Consider the following 20,780-nt stretch of genomic DNA (forward strand, 5'->3'; position numbering starts at 1 on the left):
TCGCTCGACCAGCTTCATTTCCAAAGCTCTTAACTCAGCACGTTTGATCTTCCCGCTAATCGTTTTCGGCAAAAATCCAGGTTCCACAAATTGGATGCGCCTAGGATATTTATACGGGGCTGTCTGTGCCTTGCAAAAGTCCTGCAGTTCCTGGACAAGAGCCGTAGGGTCATGAGATTTGTATTCGTCCTGCAGCACGATAAAGGCCTTCACGACTTCAACGCGGGCTGCATCTGGGGAAGCAACGACGGCGGACTCTACGACAGCAGGGTGTTTCTTTAGAACGGACTCGACTTCGAAAGGGCCTTTTTTATCTAGGGTTAGCATAATGTATTTCTTTTAGAAAAAACCGGCAATGAAAGATACTAACCAATCCGATAACCCGAAGAGTTTATAACATCATCAGATCGACCAACAAACCAAAGGAATCCGTCTTCATCTTTGTATGCTCTATCTCCAGTTAAATACCATGAGCATGTCTTTGCTTGGCGTACAGGACGAAAAACGGTGCCGTCAGCTTGCAAGTATCCCGTGAAAATATTAAGGGTTCTGGATCCTCGCGGAGTGGTAGTAGCAATGGCAATTTCTCCTTCTTCCCCTGGGGGTGATTCTTCGCCTTCCTGGTTGATCACGGTCAATGGAACACCAGGTAAGGGTTTACCCATCGAACCATATTTGACTTTATTCCCTTTGATATTTCCGCAAACCAAGGTCGTCTCCGTTTGTCCATAGCCGTCTCTGATCTCGAGCCCACACATTTCTTTCCAGGTCTTGATTACTTGGTCATTCAGCGGCTCACCGGCACCAACGCAATGCTCAAGGTTCATTGGTGCGTTCTGGCGGAAATACGCCTGCCGCGAAGGTAATACAAATTGGCGATATGCTGTTGGAGGAGCACACAGAGTAGTAATAGGGTAGCGATGAAGATTGTCGAATGCCTGCTCTGGGTTGAACGGGCCAACAGTTTCTTGGATGAAAAGTGCCGCTCCACAATTCCAGGCGCCAAACCAAGACCAGGCTGCTTTTGCCCAGCCTAGATACAGTGTCTTGGGTCAGTATGGGAGCAGAAGTGTCACGCTGCAAAGAGGGAAGAATACCTTGTTCCGACAAGTTCCAGTAAAGCTTTCCGGGTTCCAAGCTCAGCCATAACCGACCAGTAAGAACATGGGCTTCATTGTGCATGCAATGTCAGTCACTTATTTCATACCAGGTAAAAAGCTGGCACTCACCTAAGGGGTACGAAACCTGATCATGGACCACCATTTTCGGCATTCCAGTTGTTCCAGAAGTGAAATAGATCATCGACGGGTCGGACCACTTAGTCCTGCTAGATTCATCATTGAATAAGAATCCTTCTGGAATATTTTTCAACTCCGATGCGTATTGCGAAACATCTTTAAGCGGGGGCCCTGCGGCCTGGAGAATGATCCGAACGTCGCGGCAATTCTTGCGCACGGCATTGAACTTCTCCAAACTCACATCATCTCCGATAAACACCGTAGCTCCTGAAGCTCGAGCTCGATACTCGATATCATGGGCCACGGCTTGGGTTGTGCAGGGGCACACAACAGCCCCGATACGTATAATTGCAGTGGCGATCTCCCACCTTGACAAACTCGTTAGTAGTCATTCTTCGAGAGGGTATAACTTCGAACCAAAGAGCGTTGTCTCTTTGCTACCTCATACCAAGCTGGCACACGGGGAAGGATGATGATCACCCGATCACCTTTTTTAACACCAAGACGCGTCAGAAGCTCAGCGGCTTGGTGCGAGCGCTTCGAGAAGTATGCGTAATCCAAAGACAATGGATTGCGACCTTTCTGGTCGACCCAGAGCAGCGCCTGTGGTGAGGGACGGATTGCAGCCCATTTATCGACTACATGAAGGGCAAAATTGAAGTACTCCGGACAAGGGAGTTCATCGGGGAATGCAGCCATCACCGGCTTAACTAAGTCAAAAATCAGGAGCTCTTGTACCTGACGCTGGCTTCACAATAACAAGGATCAAACTTTTCGACTTGAGTTAAGAGAATTAACCTGAACGGTCAGCTCAACTCCATGGCGTCGTTCAATGCACGCAATTTGCAGCCCATCGAATCGGATATGTTTCGCCGGACACCCCAAGACTTGCCGTTGGAGATGCTGCTATTACCGCGGGGTAAGGCCTGGTTGCCGAGATGGATATATGGAGGCGGGGGGCTTATTCAGCATGCTAAGCATCACGTGCTCCGGCGACTCCGCTTCGAGCCTGAAACGCCAAGCTTTGTACCCGTTTGCCACGATCAAAGTCAGCCCGCAGAAGCGTTGAGTTGCGGACAAGCCGGAGGAAGTGCAACGGTAGAAGCCGGTTGATACGATCAATGAGAACAGCTCGTACGCCAAATTTCCCGTTCTCGCGTGCCCTTGTGAGGTTTGAGCGAGAATACTGAGAAGCTAGCTTAGTCTGTGCGCCCAGACAAGCCTTTTTTGGTGTGAACCTTGTTTTTGAGCTTCCACATCACAAAACTCAAAGAGGATTCATGGTGATAAACAATATCTGAGCTCAGCCTGTGGTATTGATCGCGAGAAGAAAATACCCTCTAAAAATAATGCGGATGTCAATGCCACATGCTTCGAGGTTGTCATTGCAGCAGGGCATGGCACGGGTCCAGATCCCAGACCTTGGACTCCCGTCGCGCGTCGATGTTCCCAGATCGAGTTGACCTTGGGATGTAACCTTGCCTAGTGGAAGCGCACAACAAGTCGTCATTGGCTCAGCGAGAATAGGATCGACAGAAAGGAAGAACCTTTCAACCTTGTGGATCCCAAGCATCGAACAAAAGTGTCCTTCAGAGACTGTGATCATCTTCAGCCCTTCGGGAAAATGTTTTGTAGATATTCTGTACTCCATACTCCGTACACTCGTCGCATATTTTGCCCCTTCTAAAGCTGTATCACCAATGTAACCGGCGGCTCATGTATGTGCCGGTGAACAAGAGTGAATCCGAGTGGCGAAGACAGGGTCCACGCCAGCAACAAGTATATACGGCAAAGAGAGCATTGTTTTCGGCTGGAGATCTTCCTTCGCATCTTCTTAACACACTTGCCTTTATATGCTCCATATTTTCTGCTCCAGACTGTCTGGCTTCTTTGTAGCAGCTTCGTTAGTGCCCGGTATCTTTCGGGTGTCGAGCAATATTAGCTTATGATATTTGAATTCTCAAGCAGCGAGAACCAAGTTTCCAGGATTCCCGAGAAGGGCATCTGTGCGTAGAGTTCTCGATCTTTTTGGCTCTTTGGGTTCAGGCGCGGCACATTGTGGGGGTTGTGGCCAACCCATAGCTTGCACCAAGGATATATAATGTTCGCAGCTCCCAGAGAGCTTGCTGTGATCATGCGAGGTTCCCTAGCCAAGACAATTGACACATTCCAACCCTTCCACTTTTCAACAAACTTTCTAACCGGTGCGAACTGCTTTGAACACAGGTGCCACGATGGAAGTATTGAAGTCTTCGACTGACCAAAGGCGGGAGAGCGGAGAGACACCAAGTATACGCGCCAAAGCGTCGACATTTGATCCTGATCATCATTGTCACGACCCGCACAATTGCCCGCCAACAGAAAAGGACGAAAAAGGGATGTTGGCGAAGGAGTTGGAGGATGCCGCTGCATCCAGTGACCGAAAGGCAGAGACCACTGGTAGTGACGACTTGGAAGGTGGAAATAGATTCAAGGGATGGTGTCGTCGACATCGTTCCCATATCCACATTGCCATTCAACTGGTCATCTGGTTGCTCTTTACCGGGTAAGTGCGACGTTAATCTTGTTGTTAAGCTTGTGTGTTCGATGGATGCTTTGCTACGCCAGCGGGATCAACCTTGGAAGTTCGAAGCAACTCCGTCAGGGTACCAGACTGAGCTGATGTTGAATATCTCAGCTGGTGGATAGCTGGGCTTATACTTCGCCGAAAGGATTTGGGATGGGTAGTCCCGTTCCTTGTTTACCTTTGCCTTACTCTTCGACTTGTATTCTTCCATATTCCAATATCCATCCTAACCAGACCGATGCGTTGGGTATGGAGAAATACAGCTCCACGTTTCGTTTCGCTGATCCCGGAAAGGTTTCAGACTTTGGCTGGCGCTGCATTGGTCGTTTCCGTCATCCTAATAGGCGCGTTTGCTTCGCCTGAATCGGCCGATAATACTCGCGAGAACCGTGCAGTTAGTTTGTTCGGCTTGGTGGTGCTGATAGCAGGTCTCTGGATCACTTCCAAAGACCGTAAAAAGATTGTCTGGAGAACTGTCATAGTCGGCATGTTGGTCCAGTTCATCATGGCCTTATTCGTCCTGCGCACCGGGGTCGGTTATGACATATTCAACTTTATTTCGTCTCGCGCAACCGACCTCCTTGGGTTTGCTAGAAAAGGAACCCAATTCTTGACTGACGAAAAAGTCCCTACTATACCCTGGTTTCTTATCACAGTATTGCCGGCGATCATTTTCTTCGTATCGTTGGTACAGATCCTGTATTACATCCACTTTATCCAATGGTTTATTGGGAAATTTGCAGTCTTCTTCTTCTGGTCAATGCGGGTGTCGGGCGCAGAGGCGGTTGTTGCAGCAGCATCCCCGTTTATTGGCCAAGGCGAATCGGTCATGTTGATTCGGCCCTTTATCAATTATCTTACCATGGCCGAAATCCATCAGGTTATGTGCTCGGGATTTGCGACGATTGCTGGGAGCGTGTTCGTCGCATATGTAGCAATCGGAGTGAACCCTCAGGCGCTGATTTCTTCCTGCGTTATGAGCATACCTGCATCGCTCGCAGTGTCGAAAATGCGCTATCCCGAGCAAGAAGAAACCCTGACAGCAGGGCGTGTCGTGATCCCAGAAGACGAAAGTGATAAACCTGTCAATGCACTTCAAGCGTTTGCAGCAGGTGCTTGGCTGGGTTTGAAAATCGCAGCCATGATCACAGCAACATTGCTGTGCATCATATCCCTTATTGGCCTCATTAACGGGTTGCTCACTTGGTGGGGTCGATATCTCAATATCAATGATCCTCCACTTACTATCGAACTTATTGTCGGGTATATTTGCTACCCCATTGCCTTTTTACTCGGGGTCCCGCGCAATGGTGACCTGCTCAAGGTAGCTAAACTGATCGGCACAAAGCTCATTGCGGTACGTCCTTAGCCTGCTAATTTCAATTCCTGCCCTCTCTTTCACTGACCTGAGTTTAGAACGAGTTTGTCGCATACAAAGCCCTTCAAGAAGATCCGGAGTACGCGAGTCTTTCGCCACGCTCCCGCCTTATCGCAACATATGCACTTTGTGGATTTGCAAATATCGGTTCACTAGGAAACCAGATAGGTGTTCTAGCCCAGCTTGCGCCTGGCCGAACTGCCGACGTAACGCGGGTCGCCGTAAGCGCAATGATAACTGGAGCCCTCAGCACCTTGAGTAGTGCCAGCATTGCCGGGCTACTGATCACCGACGAACGTACTTGAACGCGTTTGTCCGCAGTACAGAGCTAAGCTTGCACTTGTGGCGTTAGGGGTACTCGATGGGAGGCATTGAGATAATGATTATCTGCTCGCCTGCCCCCTGGAGAGGGTTATTATGGAAATGTCGATTTCCGGTATGGACATCAGATTCATGATCCGATTCAATCATTATGAATTGGAGCACTGTGTGGAAACAGATCAAGGTCTGCTAGTCAAGGCGGATAGGGATGGGACTGAACTGTTCAAAGAGACCTAGTTAACAATATCCATTTGGCCCAGTACTCAGGGGTAAGTTATGACAAAGTAATACTCGAAATGAAGTTGAAGCGATGCTTCAGGCTCAAAATAGACGTGATATCGCTGGCAAAGAAAACTGATATCAAATCAGCCATCAGACAAAGCCTCCATCTTAAACAGCAAAGCATCGTTCATCTGACATCCAGAGAACTAGTTAACTATGAGTCACTTCCAAGGCTTGGCGAGAGATCCATTTAAGGTGGACGCCATTTTAGATCGCGTCGACCCGCGAGCTAAGCAAGGCCGGGATGCTTTTGCTTGGGATGAGCTTGCTTTGGGGAATGTGGCCCAAAGGAAATCAGAATTGTGGCATAATCGCTGCGTCTGAGAGCCCTGATCCAACACCGAAATCCCGCACGCTCACCATTACGATTCATAATTCCAACAGCAAACCACAACTTGGGTACCCTGTACTAGGACACATTATCATATCAAATTGGGTTTAATATGCATGTTAGGCTGCGCGTTAACGAATAATGCTGGGTTTAAGTAAAACCAGGAGGCAAGAAAGAAAATCACAAGGCTGAAAAGGAAGTCCATAAACGACCATTATGCTCTGATGCAAAATTTGTATCCCCACTAATATCCAGGGAGCCAAATAAAGGGTCTTCCCTGAAAACTCCCATTCCAGGGGTTGACAGCTAGCCTAGGCTACCCTGATTACCCACACCAGCCCTTTAGAGATACTTGGAACGCCAAAAGGAAACCAGGCTATTGCCATATGAATATGTAATCATCAGACCGTCATACCTTCGTTGTGATCATTCAACGTCGTCAATTTCGCGGTGTCGAGCAAGCACGTTCTTCTTGAACTCTTCAGGGTTTGTATCCCACAACTCGGCAGCTTGTCCATTCAATGGACTTGTGCTGTATCCAAGCATCAAAGGTCAGTAAGCAATGCAAATGGGCTGTCAAAGTTTCGATCGGGCTTACTTGTTGGGCTCCCCTAGCAAGCTTTGAAGACTGAGAAGAACACTCTGCACATTGTACACAGCGCTCCATTTCTCTTTGAGAATATCAAGGCAGATCCGGCCGGAGAAATCGACATTGGGATGGTAGATTGGTGTTTTGAACAGCACTGCCGGGGGTGCATAGGGATAGTTTGTGGGGAAGCTGAAAGAGAGTTTGAACACCAGATTCTCGTATGGAGTGTCCGCTGGGCCATTGACGGTAGCCGTCCAAGAGAGCAGGTTTCCGTCTGCATTTGGGAAAGCGGAGATGCCCGGCGAAGGGGACATCATCAACTGCATAAGCTCGCTTTGCAATCTAGTAGAGTCCACCTCGGTTAGCAAGCCATAATAATGCAATAGACGAATCTCAGAGACTGTCAAGACAGCGGTTTATAACCAGGGGAGCTACCTTTTGGTGACGGTCTGAACCTCGGTCTTGGTAACAGCTGGATTCAGCTTCGAAGTCTCCTGCACTGAGGGCACGTCTGGAGCCGCATTCTGGGAATCCTCCAACGCGTAGTCCATTATTACTAAGAAAAAGGGAATGCCCAAGCTCCAAGAAAAGAGGAGATTCGGGATGGAATGCGTGGAGGATCAAGCTGCGACAGGGCAGAGGACTTTAGTAAGTGCACGAGATTCAACAAGTCGAGGAGGCGGCCGGAGCTCTTTTAATCCAAGTCGAAAAGCAGCTCCCCGGGGGTTGAAAAGCGGGTATGTCAAGGGAGAAAGGCGAAAAACGACGGAGAGGAAAAAGAAGCGCTGGGATGTTTGTTTACCTGGCAACGGGGGGGCTCCACTGCTGAGGTGTTATCGATAAGAGAGCGGGAAAGCCTCGCGCGGCCCCAGGCAGCTTCTCAGCCAGTCAACACAGTGCGATCAGGGTTGGCCTGAAACCGACGCGTCGCGCTCAGAATGACATGTCAGGACCAACACAATCTCCAGGGTTTTATTTGCAATCTTCAAGGACTCGAATGTCCTCAGATACGACTTACCCCTCCCGACGACAACTCTGATGAGCCAGAAGTGCTGGTGAACTGGCAATCCGACCTGGCTTCTCGTCAAACACGGCAACACCTCTGCTTTCCATGAAGCACTCACAATTGGCCCCGCTTCCGGACGACTTGCCCTTTCGCATTGTCTCGAAGACGATTGGGCAGGGTGCGTATGCCTGGTTAGTCCATCCCCTTCATCAGATCATGCACCCCCTCGTCACCTGAAATATCGGCTGACAGCGTTCACGCAGTCTCAAAAAAGCGTCTCCTCTGCACACAGACTCCCCTATATTTGCCGTTAAGTTCATACACAAGGATTATGCCGCTCGTCATGGGCGCATCACCGCAAAGCAGCTTGAGATGGAAGTGGCCCTTCACAGCCACGTCGGATCCCATGACAATATCATCGCTTTCTACAGCACCGCTGAGACTGATACGTGGCGATGGATAGCAATGGAATTAGCCGAGGGTGGTGACCTATTCGATAAAATTGAGGCCGATGAAGGCGTGGGGGAAGATATCGCTCATGTTTATTTTACCCAACTCATCAATGCCATTGGGTTTATGCACTCGAAAGGAGTGGGCCACCGAGACATCAAACCAGAAAACATTTTGCTGTCTTCTGATGGGAATCTGAAAATTGCCGATTTTGGTTTAGCAACGCTGTTCGAATACAATGGAAAAATGAAAATGAGCACGACGCTGTGTGGGAGCCCCCCATACATTGCCCCTGAGGTGATCCAGTGCAGTAACCGTGCGCAGTCACGGAGAGAGGGCTACAGGGCCGACTTGGCTGACATCTGGTCCTGCGGAGTCGTCCTTTTTGTCCTGTTGGTTGGTAATACCCCTTGGGATAGCCCTACGGACGCGAGTTATGAGTATTGTGACTATGTCAAGACGAATGCAAGACCGGAAGATGAGCTATGGCAGCGGCTGCCCTCCGCCGTTTTGTCTTTGCTTCGAGGCATGATGAAAATTGACACGTCGAAGAGATTCTCCATGGAGGATATACGACGCCATCCATGGTTCACCAAACAAAATAAATACCTTTCCTCCGACGGGCGCCTATTTAACCAAATCAACATGGCTACTACGATGTTCGAGTCTCTACATATAAATTTTAACAAAGATCCTTTATCCTTGTCCCAAAACCGGTTGACTTCTAGCCAAGATGTGACGATGATTGATCAGCCACACGAGGACGTGAGACCGAAATTTTCATCTACCCAACCCGAGGTTTCAACGGATGAGATGTTGATTGACTGGGATGGCCCGCCTCGCTTGACAACGAGCTTCCCGTCCGCCTCACAGCCTAAAAACATGCCAACCACTGGGGATGGCGCCATGTTAGCGGAGCTTCTCATGGACGAGCCGTCCATGTCCCAATTTTCTGCGACTCCATCAGTCCCATTGAGTCGGACACAGAATGCTGGAACATTCAAGGACATTATCCCTTCTTCGGGGTTAACCCGATTTTTCTCCAGTTGGCAGCTCAACTTGCTTGTACCGCGCATCTGTGAAGCCCTTCAGCTGCTTCACGTTCCGGCTTCCCCTAAATCGTCCGAATCGTCCATTCTTATCCGAGTTCGCACAATGGACGATAGGAAATGCCCACTAAGTGGGAACATTATCCTTGAAATGATCGCAGAAGGGATTGCGGAGGTTGAGTTTGTTAAAGTCAAAGGAGATCCGCTTGAATGGAGACGATTTTTCAAAAAGATAACAGTACTTTGCCAAGATGCAGTTTTGAGACCTGATATTTTGACTTAATTATGATGGATACCTAAGGCAACCCCAAGATGAAGGATTCATGATATATGATCTAACTGAGACTTGAACTGTGATCAAGTCTTGTTCTATTTTACTTTTTCGACCACTCCGTTGCCATACCATCTGAGTAGCGTACGCGAAATACACCACTTTCCCTTCAAAGAATTCAGTACCCAAGAGTCGTGCGATGACTGTGACCGCAATCAAATACCCAATACGCGATTTCTTTGGCCACGTGCATATGAAGAAGCAAGTCGCGTGGTTGCTTCCTTGGTGACAGGTCAATAGGCGTCTTGATTCCACCAATTTTGGTGAACGGGACCTTGCTGGGTAAATACTGATTCCAACGAGTCTGGTATCCTACCCCTGGATAAAGATTTGCCAAAGGATCAACGGCAACGAAGGATACCAGTGTCCTTTTGGATGTGAGAATTCGTGCTACTAGTGATTAAGCATTCGTGCTGTCGGGAATTGTGCGAGTGATGCAGATCTTATGCCCTTGAGAGTGATCACCCAATGGGATCCTTCACGGGCCTCTCCGCCCTTCTGCAGCAACTTGTCGATTATTATGCGTCGAAGACAGTCGCGATGGCCATGGATCTTAGATTTTCTGCATGGTAACCGGGGACCAGGACAATATTACGCGCTTTTGCCGATTAATAAGCTACAATCTTCTTGTCTTCATCTCGAAGAGTATTTGGGTGCTTCATGTAACTATGATAGAGTATATTTCTGTATAAAATGACAAAGTCCGAATTGTTATTGAGATGTCGAGAAACAGAGCTTGCTGCCGTTCATGTGAAGGCCACGGGGATGGATATTGTCCGGCTCCATGAAGAAAAAGCTCCGGGGCAAACAGAATGCACCATGTTGACTAACCATCACATAAACTTCCGCTTTTTCCTAGGGCGTCCCGCCACTCCGAGGTCCCCGCGTTCCGGAAGAATCCTTTGTCCATAACTGTCTCGAACCGACAAATTCGACTTTCCCCGTTTATCAATCGTCAAAGGATTTTTTGTTTTGGATACCCTCTTTCCTGTAGCATTGTTGAAGATATCGCTGCTTGCTCGCACTCCGATCTGTTCTAGCGATTGATTTTGCAACTGATTTCCACCCCGCCGCGGCATATTCTCACTGGTCGCCTGAACGAAAACACCCCCTTTACTTTCCCAAATGCCCTCCGCTATTCCAGACGGGGGTCTGCAGTTCAATACGATTGAGGAGACGATAGAATCTTTCAGTAAGTATGCGCATTGCGCTCCATTGCCAAAGTTTACGCTGTTCTGCAGAGTCGCGCAGTCAAAATGGCTATTTCGAACACCGGCTAATGCACTATACTCGCTGTTAGGAAATGGAGAATTCATCATCGTGCTCGATTCGCAGGATCGGGAAAATGAAGGTGATTTGATTATTGCCGCCGAAGCAATCACTCCCGCAAAAATGGCTTTTTTGATACGCTATTCGAGGTAGGCTTATCCCGTACCCGTTTGTCTCTCCTCTAGTCATACTCACACCTCCGCCTTATTTTTCAGTGGCTACATTTGCGCCCCAATGCTCCCGGAACTCGCATCCAGCCTCGAACTGCCGCCAATGGTCACCAACAACACAGACCCCCACCGGACTGCTTACACAATCTCGATCGACTCGAACCACCCATCTGTTACCACCGGAATCTCCGCCAACGATCGCTCTCTGACCTGCCGTTCTCTCGCCTCGGCCGACGTAAAGCCTAGTGACTTTCGGAGACCGGGACATATCCTTCCTCTCCGCGCTCGGCCCGGCGGGGTTCGTGAGCGGAGGGGTCATACCGAGGCAACGATCGATTTCTGCAGGCTGGCTGGAAAGCCGGAAGTGGGTGTGATCTGTGAGCTTGTTGAGGATGGGGATGAGGTTGCGCCGAACGTTGCGGAGAGGACGGACTGCAGCATGATGAGGAGGGACGGGTGTTTGAGGTTTGGGAAGAAATGGGGGCTGAAGGTCTGCACGATTGAAGATTTGGTGGAGTATTTGGAAAAGAAGGATAGCCCGCTTCCTGCGCTAAACGGGAAGCATTGATTGAAATGTTTTGCAAATTGGCCTGTTTATTTTGCTTCTACCATTCCGCGATTCGAGGTGGAGAATATCAATCGCATTTTTCTTTCTGGTTGTATTAACTTATGTGATTCATCATAGATCCGGCATATTATCATCTGTTGGTACATACATGCACGTTCGGAGCAGTTCTAGAATATATCCTGGGGTTATAGGGATGGAATGCACTTCTTGTGAAAACGATTTCAGAAAAATCAATCTATTGTTTCTTTGAGGAGGTAAATCTCAACTCAAGTAGCAATACGTATCCCAATGCAATTCCCATGCCAGCACAGATTACGCATCGTGCCATAAAATGCAACCCAAAACACCAGCCCATGCAAATTTATCAACTCCCTTCCATCAAGCGTGATTCTCATAACGGCTTCGAACGACTGGCCACTTTGAACGAGATCTCAAGTCACCTTTTCAAGTGAGAATAGTCCCGCAGAATGCCAGCCATATGCGTGTTGGTAGTCTTGCCGCTTCTCCGTGGCTTCTTTACCTTCTTCTGCTCAACCTTCGGCCGTTGCTTCACGGCCTTATGTTTGCTTGTAGGCGTAATCCCAGCCTTCTCAAGCTCATCGGCAACAGTTTGCTGATCCGGAATCTTGACCTTTTCCCAAATCTGCCGAAACTCGGTGTCGAATGGGTGGACCAGAGACGGGTCATTTGCCCAAACCATCCTTGGATGGTCGTCCTTCTTATTCCTAGTAACCAGCAGCTTCCCTTCCTTCTCCAGTTTGTTTATCGATTCGACAATATTGGGCCAACCCTCGCGCAGCTCTCGCACACTCATTCCTTGGGCGGTAGGTTGCGACTGGAGCTTTTGAAGAAGTTGTTCTGCCGATCGAATGTTATGCGGAGGCCGAAAACGAAAGGTCCCTTCACTCCCAGCACCCTGCGGATCATATTCAACTTTGTCATGCGACTGTAAAATCCGTCTCAAGGCATGAATATAAGCCTGATCATGTCCTTGGCGGTGTAAAGACAAGTAGGATTGAATATCTGAGAACTTCAGCGGAACATCTTTGTTCTTCATGTGCTCGATGGCGAATATGACTTGTGTCATGATGTCTTTCCCCGTACCCGTGTTTGCGGGTTGGGAGTACACGATGTCGCCATCTTGACGTTTGCCGTTTGTCGCCGCCGGTGCTGCGTTAGATGAAGCAAAAGCTTGAGCGGGAGGGACTGCCGCTGAGGCGGCATTGCCAACTGCCCGTCGTTCTTGCGGAAGGCGACTTGCCGCGGAAATGACGTTACTGTTAAAGGAGTTGATTTGATTCTGAAAATAGGACATCGCGGCTGAAGGCTAAAGATCTGAGCTGCTGGTCTGTTTCGGACCCGACACGCCAGTACGTCGAGTAGTCTCTAGCAGTCTATGTTCCTCGTGGCCAAGCAGAGTCTATAACAAGCAAAACCAGTAGATAAGTATGGTGCTAAGTCAACTTGAAATGTTTGAAGAATAACGATGAAGCGAAGCAACATGCCATCGCAGATAACTCCGGTCGGATGACTAATTACCACGTGACGCTGTTAGGGAGTAAAGCGCGCTAATCTATGTTCGGTTAGCTTTGTTTGTGAAGCTGGACGAACTCTTTGCTTGAGCTTCACGAAGACCGAGATTCTCCTCGATACGGAGCCCTGTCCTTGGCCGAGGACTGTTTAATCGGGTCTACATTTTATATATTTTGCCTTACTTATTGATGGCTTTGGGCAGCGCTGCTTGAATTTTAAAATTGTGATTCGGCCCTAGCTAGAGAGCGGTTCTGTCGGTGGCAGGCGCCTGAAATGGTCAGATCCCAGCATCAATACCTCTCCCATTGTCGGTCTTCTTAGATCTCGCGTCCAAGCAGCCATGGCCACCGCGGCTGTTGATGTTCCTTTTCTTTCCTCCCACTATTCCATTCCCGAAACCACCCTCACAACACTCACCCAGAACCCGACCGTCGACTTAGTCAACGAGCTTCTGGGGAGCATTGCGGCGAAGGCTCGAGAAACAGAAGAGCTCAAGTCCGACAAATTACGGCTGGAAGTAGAACTTGAGAATACGGTTCGTGGAAGCGAGGCAAAAGTCAAGGTCCTAAAATCATCCGTTGAAAAGGGTCACAAAGAGGTCTTGAATCTTCGGAACAAGCTGCAAGAGACAGGCAAGATTCTGAAATTGAAATATTCGCGAAACAATGGGTGCTGATTGGCGAAACAGAAAATGCTCGTTCCGAACTAGAGTCCCGACTAGAAACACTCAAGTCTTCTACTTCTAATAGTGAGGCTGAGTTTAACACTTTCAAATCGCGGATTGCGTCACTTGAAGCATCCAATCGAGATACCTTAGGTCTTTTGGAATCTAAATCCACTGCCTACGACAAACTTGCCGATGAGCTCTCTACGCAGCATCGCAAAACAGTTGCTTTGAGGCGAGAAGTCGCTGACCTTGAACAACAGCTACAGGCAGCAAACTCCGCATCAGCAAGCACACGATTCCGTGAGCAAAGCCTACAGCAGGAGTTAGATTTGTTGAAGAAGAATAATGAATGGTTTGAGAATGAACTTCAGACTAAATCTGCGGAATACCTTAAGTTTAGAAAGGAAAAAGCTGCACGTGTTTCGGAGTTACAACGCCAGAATGAGGAAGCCAACTCGAACATTGATACTTTACGACGAAATGAGACCTCACTCAAACAACGGTTAGACGAAGTCGAGCAAAAATACGAAGAATCCCTCACAGCTGTTCAACAACTGAAGGAAGAGGCAATAAAACAAACCGAGTCTTTTCGTATCGAACTTGATAGTGCTAGCCGATTAGCCGAACTGCAACAAAATGCTGCTGAAACTGCCAAAAAACGTGTTCACGAGTGCCAGCTCGCCATGGAGAAATCGAAGGACGACGCTGCACAAGAAATATCGCGTTTGCGTGCCGAAATCGAGACGGAGCATTCCGATAGGGAAGCGGCCGAACGCCGCATTGCAGAATTAGAACTTGCCGTGAAGCAACTGGAATCGGAGGTTGTGTCTGGCAGAAATCAACCGTCGACCCCGATTCATGGCCTCAATGGTGGCATCAGCACTCCCATTCGACCAAGCACCCCCATCGGTTCTTTCTCGCCAAGGTCTGTACGCACCAAAGGCGGCCTAACTCTCACGCAAATGTATTCGGAGTACGATAAAATGCGAACACTCCTCGCAGCCGAACAAAAGAATAACCAAGAACTCAAGACCGCTATGGACGAAATGGTACAAGATTTGGAGTCGAGTAAGCCAGAAATAGACGAGCTTCGCGCGGACCATTCGCGCCTGGAAGCTTCAATTATTGAAATGTCAAATCTTCTGGATGCAGCGAGCAAAGAAAGAGAAGAGGCCACAAGGGAGGCACGAAAATGGCAAGGAAATGTGGAAGGACTGGAGCGCGAAGGAAAAATCTTACGGCAGCAGCTTCGTGACTTGAGCGCACAGGTAAAAGTGCTCGTGATGGAGACTCACCTACTTGGCTCTGGCGACAAGGATTATAACCGTGATGAGCTTGAAAAAATCGCCCGCGAGGGAATCGACGAGTCCGCAGAGGATATGAACAACACTGGTCGTTTTATTACTCGCCACATGACTACATTCAAGAACCTAGATGAGCTTCAAACGCAGAACGTGACACTCAGACGGATGCTACGAGAACTTGGTGATAAACTGGAAGGCGAAGAAGCTCGAAAGAGGGATTTGTCTTACCAAAAAGACCAGGATGAGCTTAAAGAGCTGCGTTCTCGCGTTCAGACATACCGAGATGAAATGGCCAGTCTCGTGGCCCAAACCAAGAGCTATATCAAGGAGCGAGACACCTTCCGTAATATGCTTATGCGGCGTCGTGAAACCGGCGATGCGACGAATCCATTCTCACAGTCTCTACCATTGGGTGCAGTTCCTCCTGCTCTGGACAATACCAGCGCTCAACCAAGCGAAGGACCAGACTATGCCGAACTTCTTCGAAAATTACAGGCCCATTTCGATTCTTTCCGCCAAGAAACTGCGACGGATCATTCCTCTTTGAAACAACAGGTCAATGATTTAACGAGGAAGAACAGCGAATTACAAAGCGAAATCAGTCGCTCTAGTAGCCAGCTCACCACCTCCATTCAGCGTGCGGAGCTTCTGCAGTCTAATTTCAATATGCTCAAGAACGAGAATTCTGAACTTCAAAAGCGGCATTCAGTTCTCATGGAGAATGCAAACAAACAGGACCTCCGGACACAGCAGGTGGCGGAGGACCTTGTGGAAGCCAGGGGCCTGGTGGATAGCCTTCGAAGGGAAACAGCAAATCTCAAAGCAGAAAAGGACCTCTGGAAGAGCATTGAAAAGCGACTTGTTGAGGATAACGAAACTTTGAGAAATGAACGGAGTCGCTTGGATACACTGAATGCCAACTTACAGTCCATGCTCAACGAGCGCGAACACGCAGATTCCGAAACCCGACGTCGACTCCAATCAACAGTAGAGTCTCTAGAATCTGAATTACAGTCAACGAAGCGAAAGCTCAGCGACGAGTCCGAAGAAGCAAAGAAATTGGCCCTTCGAAGAGAATTCGACCAGGAACAGAGCCAGAAACGGATTGACGATCTGGTTACAAGCCTTAGCTCCACTCGTGAGGAGCTTGTTGCTACCAAGACAAGTAGGGATCATCTACAATCTAGGGTTGATGAGCTCTCTGTCGAGCTCAAGAGTGCAGAAGAACGCCTGGTAGTGCTTCAACGAAAGCCTTCCGCGGCTTCTGCTCCTGAAAATGTCGCCCAAGAGGCCACTGAGACTGGTGAACGTGGCGACTTAACCAGAGAACAAGAGTTGGCGGTAGAAGTGTCAGAACTGAAACGTGACCTCGAATTGGCGAGAAGTGAGCTGAAGCACGCCAATGAGCAAGCGGAGGACTATAAGGCCATTAGTCAATCAACGGAAGAAAGTCTTCAATCCCTCACAGAGACGCATGAACAATACCGTGAAGATACCGATCGTCTCCTAGATGAGAAGGATTCTAGAATCACCGAGCTAGAAAAGCGAATTGAAGAACTGTCCGCCGAGCTTGCTAGTACAAACAATGAACTTTCGAAACTGCGCGACCAAGAAGCACAATTCCAGCGCCGTCTTGATGAACAGAAATCGACCTCGGATGCTGAAATTGCCAGACTCAAGGAGCAACAAGAACGCTATGAAGCAGCCGCCCAGTTCCACCAACAAGACCTCAAAGCCCAAGCTGAGATTGCTCAAAACGCCCAACAAAATTATGAAAATGAGCTTGTTAAGCATGCCGACGCCGCTAGAAATCTTCAACTCGTTAGAGCCGAAGCCAATGAGCTGAAGCTTGAGGTTGTGGACTTGAAAACGCAGGCTGAATCAGCGAAAAATAATTTGACACGTGAGGAAGAAAACTGGAATGAAATGAAAGGCAGATATGAAAAAGAAATCGAGGATCTCAGTCGTCGGCGCGAAGAAGTCCTTAACCAGAACGCAATACTCCATGGACAATTGGAGAATATCACAAAACAAATCTCTAATCTTCAGCGCGATAGAGCGGGTATCACTGAGGGCACTGAAACAGAGCCTGCTTCCGGATCGGACCTTGAGAGCCTTCAAGAAGTAATCAAATTCTTGCGCCGGGAAAAAGAGATCGTTGATGTCCAGTATCACTTGGCAACCCAGGAAAGCAAGCGCCTACGACAGCGACTCGATTATACACAGACACAACTCGAGGATACTCGTCTTAAACTTGAGCAACAACGTCGTTCAGAAGCAGAAAACGAACAGCATGCGCTTAGTCATAATAAATTAATGGAAACGCTCAATGAACTCAACCTGTTCCGTGAAAGCAGTGTTACGCTACGAAACCAGATTAAGCAGCTAGAGATTTCTGTCGAAGAGAAGTCGAAACGTGCTGATGAGCTTCAGGAACAAATCGAACCACTTCAAACTCGCATTCGTGAATTAGAAAACAATATGGAAACCAAAGATGGTGAGATGAAGCTCCTTCAAGAGGATCGGGATCGCTGGCAGCAACGAACGCAAAACATTCTTCAGAAATATGACCGGGTAGATCCCGCGGAGTTAGAAGCCATGAAAGAAAATCTCTCTTCTCTTGAGAAAGAACGGGACGAAGCCGTTTCGGCTAAGGAGGCCCTTGAATCCCAAGTGTCGACTTTCCCGGAGCAGTTGAAGCAAGCAGAAGATCGCATCCAGGAGTTGCGTACGAGATTAACGGAACAATTCAAGGCCAGATCAAAGGAGCTGACTGGGCGTATAAATGCCAAGCAAGGGGAGTTGAATGCTGTTGTTCTGGAGAAAGAGCAGATTCAGCAAGAACTAGATCGTACTCGAGAAGAGTTGGACTCGTTAAAATCCAAAGCTCCAGAGCCCGCTGCTCCTGCTGTTAACACAGATACGGCAGAACCTCAGCCGACCAACGGCCCAGCACCGGAATTAAACAAAGACGATGATAACAATAACGACCAGGAAAGAATTCGGGAATTGGAGGAAAAGATTAAAGAGTTGGAGGCGGCGTTGGCTGCAAAGGAGGCCGAAATGGAGCAGAAGGTTAAGGAGAGGGTTGATAGGATGAAGGAAATTCTGACAAACAAGTTGGCAGAACACAAGGCAGCTCATCAGAAAGAGATAGAAAACCTGAAAGCCGCTCATCAACAAGAACTAGGTTCTAAAGCAGAAGGGACCCCAGTGCTCACGGACGCCGCAGCCCGTGACCTTGTTGCGAAAAACGAAACTATTAGGAATATCATCAAGAGCAATATCAGGAACGCTGTCAACAAAGAAAAGGAAGCGATGGCACAAAGAGAAAGTCAGCCCCAGCAGGATACGGAGGCACTGAAGGAACTGGAGAAGAAATTCGTGGATGAAAAGGAAACGCTATTGAAAGAACGGGACCAAAAGATCAGTTCTGCTGTTGAATTAGCGGAGAAGAGATTACTCGCAAAGGTCAGCATGACTGAAGGACGTGCGAGAGGCGCCCAAGCCAAACTTGAAGTTGTTCAAAAGGCCGCTGCAGATACTCCTCAGCGGCCCGTAATCGAAGTCTGGGAAATTGCGAAGGTCACAAAGCCGGCGATGCAACAGCAAGCAGCACCAAAACCACCACCACCGGCATCACCCGCGCCTACTCCGTTGTCGGCTCCGGCTCAGTCTCCGCGAGCACCGGCGACCCCTGTCCCACAGAAAGTAGCACCAAGTGCTTCGCCGATGCCAACTCCACAACAGCCTGTGGAACCAGTACCTCCTGTAACGCGTCCCACACTAGACAACCAGCAACAGGGGCAGTCGCAACAGCCGCAACCACAACCACAGCCACAGCCACAGCAACAGCCACCACCGCAGCAGCAGCAGCAGCAAGCAATGACTGGTAACCAAGCAGCTCCCACCCAACAACCTGCGGGATTACCCAACCGCCCGCCTCAATCCGCCCAGCCCGCTGCTGGTGCTGGAGTGCTCCGCGCGCTCCAATCCGGCCTTCCGGTTGCTCGGGGTGGTCGTGGCCGTGGGATGCAAAGCGGCCCACAGCATGGCCAATTTGGCTCTCTCCCCCCCGATCAGCAGTTCCAGCAACAACATGCTGGCCGTGGTTCTACCGTGTCCCGTGGTAGAGGAATGAGAGGTGGTGGCCAAGGCCGCGGCGGCTCTCAACACGTTCAAACCGGGAATCTCCCCCAGGGTGTGGGGCAAGCAAGTCCTCGCGGTGGAAGAGGCGCGCTCAATGCCCAAGCTCGCCAATTTATCCCTCATGGAAAACGTGCTCGGGATGAAGGAGGTGATGCCGATACAAATGCGGGGAAGAGATTACGAGGCGGAGGCGCTGGGCAATAAGATGTTATTCCCTGAGAGCTTTTTATAGGCGGACGTTACATAACTCCTCTTGGACAACTTCTTTTGTTTTTCATATCTTTTCCTTTGTTCAATATAGCGAGCAGACTCTTTTACTTTGACATATGTTCTACTAGTGTTGTTCGTTTCTATTGCAGGACTGGCATTTGGTCAAAGGTATTTTTGCTTCCCCCAAGCATTTCTTGTCAAATACAGATTTGGGAGCTGTATAATGGAATCAGGCGTTTTTCTGGCACTGCTTACCTGAAGCCAATACAAAAGAACTTGCTTCGTTCTCATCCCTACCAAACCTTGGTTCCCATACATTCCGACTCACAAGGGGATAGAGTTTCGCCCGATGAACCTCTTTTGGCCCCCGACAACGCCTCAGCTTCAACCGCAATATCTCGATGACTCGAACAAGAATTCCTCAACCCTCTCGCCACAGCAGGCATCCCAATCTGTGGCCTGTGGGTAACACATGATTTCACCATGGTCGGTCAGAAGGCCTGTCGAGAAACGGTCTCGCAAACTTTAACCAAGGGCAAAATAGACCGATTCGTCATTTATGGGCATCCAGGCTGAAGTTGATAAGTAATACAGTACGACGTGGAGAAAACAGGCCATCGCTGGCTTAGATTCCGGATATATTGCGATCGCTCCTCCATTTTCAACTACAAGCACGATACCATACCTTCTAAATTCCCTGTGGATACGAGATCAGTGCCTTTGAGAACCAATTATCAGATTTGAGCAGCTATGGAATTTCCCAGAAGCCAAGCTGAGCCTTCGGGCCCCGTCATCACATATCGCGAAGCTCGAGAAGATGAAAAAGATGCCATCGACGCCCTCGATGACTCATATACGACCACGTCAATCTACAAGGTCGACATCAGTCCTGATGGTTTTGGATTTAGTATTCGTCGCGAAACCATTGAGACTCCCATCACCCGGAATTATTCGGACGAGGAGAGCGACAGCGATAGTGACAGCGACAGCAACTATAGTCCCCGCAAGAAGGAGTCAGAATCCAGCCCGTCCAATGCATACACCATCGTCGCTACAATCAACGAGGATCAAATCTGCGGCGTGATCGATTTGATATATCGAGCGTGGAATCGTCGACTGGTCATCACGGATATCATTGTGGCGCCAGAACGCCGCGGCAATGGTATCGGGAAGAAGTTGATGAGCATGGCTCTGGACTGGGGGCGTGAAGTGCACGGCGCCAAACATGCGTGGTTGGAAGTGTCGAATCTGAATTCTCCAGCAATCGAGTCGTATCAGGGGATGGGTTTCACGTTTTGCGGGCTTGATTTGACACTGTACGCCAGGATGGTCCTCGAAGAACGAGATTGCGCTGTATATGAGCCGGCGA

General features: G+C 49.0%; 8 protein-coding genes across 8 annotated transcripts in view; 5 read left to right on the forward strand and 3 right to left on the reverse strand.

Annotated features, from left to right (window-relative positions):
* Positions 1–365: 365 nt before the first annotated feature.
* Positions 366–1,937, reverse strand: UREG_05387 (uncharacterized protein; the record flags this gene model as incomplete). Its single annotated transcript, XM_002584652.1, has 3 exons — positions 366–1,033; positions 1,230–1,606; positions 1,687–1,937. The coding sequence occupies 3 exons, from the start codon at positions 1,935–1,937 to the stop codon at positions 366–368; spliced, it is 1,296 nt and encodes a 431-aa protein (XP_002584698.1).
* Positions 1,938–3,472: 1,535 nt separating this feature from the next.
* On the forward strand, positions 3,473–5,487 carry UREG_05388 (uncharacterized protein; the record flags this gene model as incomplete). The annotated part of the gene is made up of 3 exons (XM_002584653.1): positions 3,473–3,783; positions 3,916–5,161; positions 5,221–5,487. The coding sequence occupies 3 exons, from the start codon at positions 3,473–3,475 to the stop codon at positions 5,485–5,487; spliced, it is 1,824 nt and encodes a 607-aa protein (XP_002584699.1).
* A 1,055-nt stretch (positions 5,488–6,542) lies between these two features.
* On the reverse strand, positions 6,543–7,256 carry UREG_05389 (ubiquitin-conjugating enzyme E2-20 kDa; the record flags this gene model as incomplete). The annotated part of the gene is made up of 3 exons (XM_002584654.1): positions 6,543–6,648; positions 6,715–7,047; positions 7,141–7,256. 3 exons carry the CDS (start codon positions 7,254–7,256, stop codon positions 6,543–6,545), a joined length of 555 nt encoding a protein of 184 aa, XP_002584700.1.
* Positions 7,257–7,816: 560 nt separating this feature from the next.
* On the forward strand, positions 7,817–9,493 carry UREG_05390 (uncharacterized protein; the record flags this gene model as incomplete). Its single annotated transcript, XM_002584655.1, has 2 exons — positions 7,817–7,902; positions 7,975–9,493. The coding sequence occupies 2 exons, from the start codon at positions 7,817–7,819 to the stop codon at positions 9,491–9,493; spliced, it is 1,605 nt and encodes a 534-aa protein (XP_002584701.1).
* A 1,173-nt stretch (positions 9,494–10,666) lies between these two features.
* Positions 10,667–11,548, forward strand: UREG_05391 (3,4-dihydroxy-2-butanone 4-phosphate synthase; the record flags this gene model as incomplete). Its single annotated transcript, XM_002584656.1, has 3 exons — positions 10,667–10,733; positions 10,842–10,959; positions 10,996–11,548. The coding sequence occupies 3 exons, from the start codon at positions 10,667–10,669 to the stop codon at positions 11,546–11,548; spliced, it is 738 nt and encodes a 245-aa protein (XP_002584702.1).
* Positions 11,549–11,984: 436 nt separating this feature from the next.
* Positions 11,985–12,863, reverse strand: UREG_05392 (uncharacterized protein; the record flags this gene model as incomplete). Its single annotated transcript, XM_002584657.1, has 1 exon — positions 11,985–12,863. One exon carries the CDS (start codon positions 12,861–12,863, stop codon positions 11,985–11,987), a length of 879 nt encoding a protein of 292 aa, XP_002584703.1.
* Positions 12,864–13,421: 558 nt separating this feature from the next.
* Positions 13,422–19,405, forward strand: UREG_05393 (uncharacterized protein; the record flags this gene model as incomplete). The annotated part of the gene is made up of 2 exons (XM_002584658.1): positions 13,422–13,750; positions 13,831–19,405. 2 exons carry the CDS (start codon positions 13,422–13,424, stop codon positions 19,403–19,405), a joined length of 5,904 nt encoding a protein of 1,967 aa, XP_002584704.1.
* Positions 19,406–20,161: 756 nt separating this feature from the next.
* Positions 20,162–20,780, forward strand: part of UREG_05394 (uncharacterized protein) — a gene marked incomplete at both ends in the record, with an annotated part of 815 nt that continues 196 nt past the window's right edge. Inside the window, one exon of the mRNA XM_002584659.1 lies at positions 20,162–20,727. Within this exon, the coding sequence (XP_002584705.1) occupies positions 20,162–20,727 (566 nt within the window). The remainder of the gene's footprint in view (positions 20,728–20,780) is intronic.

The sequence above is a fragment of the Uncinocarpus reesii genome, genomic scaffold, assembly GCF_000003515.1.
Source record: "Uncinocarpus reesii 1704 scaffold_3 genomic scaffold, whole genome shotgun sequence".
In the NCBI taxonomy this organism is placed as follows: domain Eukaryota; kingdom Fungi; phylum Ascomycota; class Eurotiomycetes; order Onygenales; family Onygenaceae; genus Uncinocarpus; species Uncinocarpus reesii.